Here is a 9,460-nt window from a genome sequence, read left to right on the forward strand (position 1 = left end):
GGTTTTATTTAAAATATTTTATTATTTAATTATTTTTAAAAAATTTTATTATTTAATTGTTTTATTTTAAATACTTTATTATTTAACTGTTTTATTTTAAATAGTTTATTATATAATTGTTTTATTTTAAATAGTTTATTATCTATATTAATATTTGAATTCATTATTTTATGTTATAATTATTTTAAATATTATGTTATAATTATTTTAAATATTATTGTTATAAATGCCTGGAAGAAACAAATCTCAGTGCTTCAGCTCAACTAATTCAAAATTTTATCGGATTTCCCCATCTTATTTGTATTCAGTAATTTTTTCTTAAAATCAGTTTTATTAATTTTAATAAATCCTAGAAATTAAATTATATTAATTTTAAATTATATAATTACATTATAAACTGATACAAAATCATATATAATTTTAAAATTAATTAAAAACTAATAAAATAATTAAATAAATATATTATTAAACTTTTATATAAATTAATAAACATCCATCAGATTTTCATATCCGGATATATGATTATCGAAAATCCATATTTTAAGTGTTATTTTATAAAATTAGTTTTATTCATTTTAATATAACCACAAAATTATTTTTTATTAATTATAAATTATAAAATATATTATAAACTAATACATAAAATAAGAAAAAAATTGAAACTGATATAAGAAGTTTTAAAAAAAATTTAAACTAATATAAAAATATATAATGTAAACATGTGGAATAAATATTTAAAATCGTGAATGTATGTCCACATTTCGTATCAGATATCCACATCCGAGAGTTAGTGCATCGGATATCTACATTCGAGATTTTATGCATCGGGTATCCACATTCGATGATATGTTAATCGGATATCCACATCCGATTCGCACGTTGGCTATCAGGTTTCCGTTTCATGCAAACATTCTAACGAAAATAAAATACCTATCCTCCATTAATATCAATACAACGAAGAAGATGCAAATAGATTTAAAAAAAAAATACTAACCATTCATCAGCTATATCAATCAATCGAAGCAGGAAGATGCAAACAAATTTAAAAACAAATACTAACCTCCAAGACAGAGAATGAGCTAATACGGAGAACCCGATACAGCACCACAAGTGAAACACTTCAATTTACACTCAACAATCTTTCTGGAATATATATAAAGAACACTCACTACCTACAAAGTACAAAACATCAAGCAAAGAGTTTCATTTCAAAGCAAAGATGGAGGGGTGTAGGGTTTCTTTATAAGGATGAAACAGAGTGTTGGAAATGAGAGAGTGGGGTGCTGGAAATGAGAGAGTGCAGGAGTGGAGTGCAGGAGTGGTGTAGGGGTGTAGAGTCAAGGGGTGCAGGGTCAAGGGTTGCAGAGGTCAGCAAAATGCATGCTTACTGATTGGAACAAAATGGAGGTGGAGTCAATGATGGCATAGAAATTCACACTAATCAAAATATTTAAACTCTTAAACTATTTATTAAATAGGGGTATTTTTGGAATTTGAAGGTGCAGGATGAAATCCTTGAAGGTGCAGATGAAACACTCTATGTAAATTGTAGAAAATATAGGAGGTGAGAAGGAAAAACTAAGAAGGAACAAGAGAGAAAATATACTTATATAGGTGTGTATGCAGACAAAACCGAAAAAAATGGATAAAGAGTAAAATATAAAATAACACTTTAAAAAGACAATTTTTTATATAACAGTGTAAATAATTTGTATTATTAATAAATATTATTTTTCAAATAATATTATTCTAAAAGAAAAAAATTAAAATATATTATTCTAAATTTTAATTCTATTAAATAACCATGTAAAAAAGGATAAGATTAAAAAAAACGTAGTATAAAAAAATAATATCTTAAATATTAGTTATTTTTAAATAATTTATTAAATGACTGGATAATTAGAATTATAAAAGGATAAAATTAAGAGTTAAAAAAATAGTATAGAAAAAATTAATACTTATAATATCAATTATTCTTTAATAATAAATATATTATAAATACATTACAAAAAAATTGATTATGATTAAAATATGTCTAATGACACATTTAATTATTTATTTATTTTAAAAATAAACTTATTTTGAAAATTAATTTTAGAGATACATATTGTGAATTAAATTGATTAACAAAATAACTCAAAAAAATAGAAATAATTTATATTATTAATAAGTATATATTATTTTAAAATATTATAATTTTTAAAATAAAATAAAATATATATTTTAAATTTTTATTTTATTAAATGACCAAATAATTAAAAATCATAAAAGGATAGTGAAAACTATATGTTAATAAATATGTATTATTTTAAGAAATAAATGAACAATATATTTTTGAATTTTATTTTGTTAAATAGTCAAGTAATTAAAAATCATAAGATGATAAAATTAAAAATACAAAAAATATTATAAAAAATTAATCTTTTAAATATAAGTTATTCTTTAATAAATTATTAGAAGATCAAATAATTAAAAATTATAAAATTAAAAAATTAAAAATAAAAAAAAAAGTATAAAAATTAAAAAATTACTAAAAAAGAAAAATAATTCCCATACACATGTGATAATAAAATAAATATTAATGAAAATATATTCAAAAATAATTGTTGGAATACTTGTGAGTAAAATAAATATAGATAAAAAGAAAAAAAATGTAAGTAAAAAGATAAATTAACAATGTAAAATGATTAAAACACTAATTTTTGAGACATTTGTCAAGAAAATAAATATAAGTAATAAAGTAAATCTTTTTCCAAAGATAAAGATACTCCGCATTCTCGTGGAGTGCGTTTCTCACTTCCTTTCCGTTGCAGCGTGTCAGTCACTCACTAACGTGTTGCATGCAACTTCCCTTTAACGCGTCGACAGATACTTCTTTCAAAACTGTTAGCTTATTATAACTTACAACACTTTTATTTTAGTTTTTTTAGTCGATTATTCCATCAAAATTATTAAATTAGGAAAAGCTAAAGCAATATGCTTTTTCAAAAGCTGAAATAATACATTAAAAAGTATCAAATGTAATTTCAAACTAAGTTTCTTACTTTCGTATTGATATAAATTAAATTTCACTTTCATTACTTTCATTTATTTTTTAACAAAAAAATATAACAGGTATATGATAACTTAGGCTCTCTATTTAAAAATATCTAACATTAAACGTTAAATTATATATGACGATATATATAAAAAAACAAGATAAAAATGTGAGTAAAATAAATAATAATATCATCAAAAGAAATAAATAATAAAGTATATATTTATAAAATTAAAATTAAATAACGGTTTTCATAGAAAAATATTTATATATTTAGTTATTAAAATAATAAAAGAATTTACAATCGTAATTTAGCTTTATTGATAATTAAAATAATTAAATACATGTCTGGTTTTTAGTAATAATTATATGTAATTTTGGATTTAATAAACATATGATAATTATTATAAAAAAAACTTAAAAATTACTCTACGTAGTTGGGATTTTAATCTGTTCAAAATTGAGTCCAAATTCGGTTTATTAAAAATACCAAATTTTCTTTAAGTATATATAAAAGATTTCATTTGACATCAACACTCCAAATAAATAAAAAGAAATTTAGAAATATTCATTTAATGTAGTTTTTTTTCTTTGATGGTTGTAAGATGAAAATCGAAATTTAATTTCAATTTAAAATTTCACGAAAGTGAAAAAAAAAACACAAGTTCCTTTTATTAACGTATTTTTGCAAAACAAAAATGACAAATAATATTAATAGATTTTCACAAACAAACATCACAAATAAAATAAATAGATTGATGCAAATTCCATGACTGAATTCTCAATATAAACAATCACAGTGGCACATAAAAAAGAAAATGTTAACAAATAAATACCTATATGACATCGAAATTTTTTGCATTCCAACGTTATATATCCCGTAAAAATTTGTAAAAAAATAACTTATATTCACTGTTTTTTTATGTTTTCATTTGAGGAAGAACAAATATTAATTTTTTGTCACTTACCTCTCTTGTGAAATATACTCATGCATATAAATTTTCTTAAGATTGAAAACCATATGTATATAAAAAGATTTACAATTAAAAATATATTGAAAAAAATTCATTCCAAGATATTATGAGTAGTTAATGAATTGAGATATGTGGGTTTATTAAATATTTTGATCCTTGTGATAAACATACCGACGTTTCTTCCAATTCAAGATTCATGAATGGATAACTAAACCACCTATAGGATTTTGTCTTCTTGCGAGATGCTTTATTAATTCTTACATCAAATTAGTCTAATTGGTCTAATCTAATTTTGTATCGTCTATAGAAATTTAGAGTCACATTTTGTTTTATATAGGTAATAAAATATTGCAATATTTTAGTCTTAATTGCAACTTTACTCTTACATATTGCACACTACTTTTGAATACGGATTATTTATATTTAAAATGATAATGATATTTAGATAACATTTATTTATAACATTTGAATATCATTTACGTGTCATTTTGTGATTGGTTCAAAATTACTCCATAATCAATAACAATAATCATAAATATTACCATGTACCAATCACAAAATGACACGTAGATAATGTTCAAATGTTATAAAAAAAATGTTGTCTAAGTATTATTATCTATACTTAAAAGTGGATTTTTTTTATGTTCATATTTTTATTTAATTTTATCTTTCATGTAATATTTCTTTTTTTGAATTTAATTACTTTTTAATATATATGAATGTTGGTTAACATTTCTTTCTTTACTAGGAGGTTACTCGTACTACTTACTCATATTACTGATATTGATAATATTTATAAAATCCACCCATTTAAGAAATTTCCGTAAAAAATAGCGCCAACTTGAAAAGTTTTCCTATATAAAGAGTCTAGATTCATCCCATGCATGCAAGCCCTTCTTCTGTTTTGTCTTAAACCAAATTAAGAAAGCCTGAGAAATGGAACCTCAATTCCTCTTTCTTTCTTTCTTCCTTTCAGCACCTCTACTTTACTTCTTACTCGCCCTTTATTTCAACAACCACAACCACCACCGCCTCCCTCCCTCTCCACGGTGGCGCCTCCCAATACTAGGGCACATGCACCTGTTGGGTCCTCTCATCCACCAATCCCTCCACACCCTCGCCCTCCAACTCGGACCCTTTTTCTCTCTTCACTTCGCTTCCCTTCCCTGTATCATTGTTTCTTCTCCTCACTACGCCAAACTCGTCCTCCACACCTACCAACACGCATTCATCAACCGCATGGAAACCATCGCCGTCAAACGCCTCACCTACGATTCCTCCCTGGCTTTCGCGCGTTACGGTGAATACTGGAGGTTCATCAAGAAGCTCAGCATGAACGAGCTTCTGGGGTCACGTAGCATCAACAACTTCCGCCACCTGCGTCAGCAAGAGACACGTGGCTTTCTGAGGGTTCTGGCCCTGAAAGCCAAGGCTGGTGAAGCCGTTAATGTGACGGAGGAGTTGCTAAAGTTGACGAATAACGTTATTTCGAGGATGATGTTGGGTGAAGCAGAGGAGGCACGTGATGTGGTGCGTGGAGTGACAAAGATCTTCGGGGAGTTTAATGTTTCGGATTTCGTTTGGTTGTTGAGGAAATTTGACCTTCAGGGTTTTGGGAAGAGGATAGAGGATTTGTTTGAGAGGTTGGATACGATGGTGGAAAGGATTATTTGCAAACGAGAGGAAATGAGAAGAAGAAGAAAAAGGGTTGAAAATGGAGATTGTGAAGTGAGAGACTTTCTTGATGTTCTACTTGATTGTGTTGAGGATGAAAACAGCCAAGTCAAAATTAACAGGGTTCACGTTAAAGCCCTCATTGTGGTAAACCCTTGCTTTCTTACACGTATTTTTCTTCAATATCATCACTTATTTATTTGACATATCTTTCTTTATCTCTCACATTTTATCAATTGTTGTAGAAAAAAAAAGAAAACTACCTAGGAGAGGAACAGTATATAATTTCTGACGTATATTGGTGAAATATGTTTGGTAGGATTTTCTGACAGCAGGGACTGATACCACAGCCATCTCAACAGAATATGCATTGGTGGAGCTGATGAAGAACCCTTTGGTGTTAGAAAAAGCTCGAAAAGAGATTGAGAGTGTGGTGGGAAAAAACAAAGTTGTTGAAGAATGTGATTGTGAAAATCTACCTTACCTGAAAGCCATTGTTAAGGAAACATTTCGTCTGCACCCACCAGTGCCTATGGTTAACAGAATATGTGTTGAAGAGTGTAAGATTGAGAATTATGTGATCCCAAAGAACACGCTACTGTTTGTGAATGTTTGGTCAATGGGAAGGAACCCAAAGTATTGGGAGAAGCCGTTAGAGTTTCGTCCGGAACGGTTCATGATGGTGGGTGAAGGAGGAGATTCGAATGGGGTGATGGATGTAATGGGTCAACATTTTGAACTTCTTCCTTTCGGTTGTGGAAGAAGATTGTGTCCTGGGGTATCTTTAGTGATGCAAGAGGTGCCAGCATTGCTTGGAGCTATCATTCAGTGTTTTGATTTTCAGGTGATCGATTCCAAAGGTTTTAAGGTTGATGGTAAAGCGATTGATATGAATGAGAGGCCAGGATTAACGGCTCCAAGGGCTCAGGACTTGCTTTGTCTTCCACTTCAAAGATCCAATATACATCAAACCACTTAAAGAGTTACTTCTGTATTCTCACTTTCTATGTTCACTCTTATCAATGCAATTTCAATAATTTTATTTTTCTTCTTATGGATTTTAATATATATCACTTACTTACACTTTAACTTTAAATTTAATTAATTCAACGTACAAAATTTTAAGGTGAGCTATGAAGTCACTTATATACAATATAAAATGATATTTGTCTTTAATCAGTATCACAAATTTTAAAGTGATGTTTCTGACCGTTTACATATACTGAAATTTCGTTTTAATATCTGTTCATATAAGATTCTAATACATTCTTTTGTAGAATTAGACATTTAGAGTAAGATTAAATATTTATATATACTTACGCACAATAAATTTAATATTTGGGGATAGTCCTAGTGAACAAATAATATAATAAATTCTAAAAAACACCTATTAAGATAAACTTTAATATTATATTAAAAAATAATTTTAAACTTAATTTAATTTTATAAAATTGATTCAATCTATATATATATATATATATATATATATATATATATATATATATATATATATATATATATATATATATATATATATATATATATATATATAAAAGTATTATGAGAGTTTTGATATATATTAAATTGTAGTATATATAGATACAATGATTAGTATGAAATAAGTTTTTCATGTCTAAGATTCAATATCAAAACAAGAAAAAGTCAATATTAAAGATGATTGATAATATTATTGTAAATAAATGTTCAAATTTGATGTGAAAACCTTATTCCGTGTCATATATATGTTTATTTGACGTTAGAGTGCCACATTAATGATATCAAATAATGTTGGAAACTAACATCTTAGACGTTATACAGTTGCATGAACCATTTCAATATGTAAAGAAATGATCCTTGGATTGGCAAAATACCAACTAGACATCTAAAAAGTAAAATTCCGACATTAACGTTAGAGTTCTACTCTTTAGACATTATTTTGATGAATTCATTAAAATGTTTGGCAGACAGGTCTAAAAGTTACTAAGTAAGATGTTTGATACCCTAGATTTCAATGTCAAATATCTATAAGACGTCAAAATTCTTTGCATTCCAGCGTCCTATATCCTGTACAAATTTGTAAGAAAACAATCCACACATACTGTTTCTTTGCGTTTTTATTTTTGTTTAAACCTACATTTTCGAAGATGAATGCTAGGAAGAACAAATGTTAGTTTTTTGTCACTTACTTCTTAAGAAAGTGTTTCTCTTCTGTTTGTTAGGTTATTTCATTAGTTTTGATCAACTTATATCGTTTTTTCGTTTAATATTGACGTTTTTTATGTGAGTTCAAATTCCATCACTCTCAAGTGAACCAACTACTTCGTTCACGAGTGCAAGAAAGAATAAATGTTAGGTTTGGGCAATTTACCATAAACGTATGTGTTTTGGCAAGTGGAAATTATGATTTTGTTTGTGTTTATGGTTTGATTTCGTGTTCCATTGAAGATCTATCACAACGAATAACACATTGTCGGGAAGTTCTCCACTCTCCATTGTTGTCAATAACGCCCTTCTATCAAGGTTAGTTTTTTTGGTTTTTATACACATTGCAATGTAATGATATATTCATTATGTTATAATGAGAAGTTATACAGTTTGATTTTGACATGAAGAAGTATTACACAAGCCTACAATGTTAAGAGAAACATATTATATGGACAAATGAATCAGTGATCATTTAAGGGACATGATACACGATGTTGATGAAGAAAATCTTAAAACAACCTATGCCTGAATATGATCCATGAAGATCATGACATTGTAGAAAAAGGAAATCATGACAAAATTTCTTGTATTTTTTTATTTTCTCGTGTTATTTATATTTTTTTCGTTAATTGTGTTCTTTAAATTTCTTATTACTATTTTTATGACCTATTTCAAGGACCTCTTAGATTATGTCCTTATACTCTAAGAGTCACATGGAGCTAGTTTATTTAAGAAACAACAACTATCAAATACAATAATGAATACATTTGAGATACTCCTATGTAAAGGCATGCTATATGTGATGAGGAGGTTAAAATTTTGTATTTTTATGGAGCATTTGTTGTTTAATTTTTTAATTAATTATGTGACATGATTATATATATATTTTTAATACTTGTTTACTTATTATCATACTTTAAATAATATCAAGCTTTATGATTAATATAAAAAATAGATTGAAATTGATGTAAATTGTTAGAAAAGAAGAAAGAATAAAATATTGTATTTCTTATTCATAATAAGGAGATAGTACAATTGATATATATAATTGTTCAGAGCAATATAAAAAAAGGAATATAAGTATAAAAATATATAAACATAAATGCACAGATATGAACAGAGAATAAAATAATTCCAATATCCCCCCTCAAGCTGCAGCATATATATCCTTAATGCTCAGTTTGGACAACAAAGATTGAAATTGTGTTGGATGCAAAGCTTTAGTATGAATGTCTGCAAGTTGTGATGAAGTAGAAATAGGCAGGAGCTTAATTACACCAGCTTGAACTTTATCCCTTATGAGATGACAATCAATTTCAATGTGCTTTGTCCTCTCATGCATGGCTGGATTTTGTGCAATTCGTATAGCGGATTGATTATCACAAAACAGAGGAACTGGTTGTGGTAGAGGTTGTTTCAAATCATGGAGCAAATACAAAAGCCATTGAATTTCACATGTTGTGGAAGCTAAGGCTCTATATTCTGCTTCAGTTGATGATCTAGATATAGTATCTTGNTTTTTCGATTTCCAGCTGATTAAGGATGCACCATAGAACACATTAAAACCAGT

General features: G+C 27.2%; 1 protein-coding gene across 1 annotated transcript; it reads left to right on the forward strand.

The window, feature by feature from the left end:
• The first annotated feature begins 4,875 nt into the window (after positions 1-4,875).
• LOC106760097 (licodione synthase-like) lies at positions 4,876-6,664 on the forward strand. Its single transcript, XM_014643528.2, has 2 exons — positions 4,876-5,832; positions 6,005-6,664. The coding sequence occupies exons 1-2, from the start codon at positions 4,948-4,950 to the stop codon at positions 6,662-6,664; spliced, it is 1,545 nt and encodes a 514-aa protein (XP_014499014.1). The 5' UTR covers positions 4,876-4,947.
• The last annotated feature ends 2,796 nt before the right edge of the window (positions 6,665-9,460 follow it).

The sequence above is a fragment of the Vigna radiata genome, chromosome 5 (genome assembly GCF_000741045.1).
Source record: "Vigna radiata var. radiata cultivar VC1973A chromosome 5, Vradiata_ver6, whole genome shotgun sequence".
NCBI lineage: Eukaryota > Viridiplantae > Streptophyta > Magnoliopsida > Fabales > Fabaceae > Vigna > Vigna radiata.

Bases quoted from the DNA above. Each gene is read 5' to 3' on its own strand.
- LOC106760097 (XM_014643528.2), top strand. From the start codon at position 4,948: ATGGAACCTCAATTCCTCTTTCTTTCTTTCTTCCTTTCAGCACCTCTA. The intron at 5,833-6,004 runs GTAAACCCTTGC...TATGTTTGGTAG, and splicing joins ACGTTAAAGCCCTCATTGTG to GATTTTCTGACAGCAGGGAC.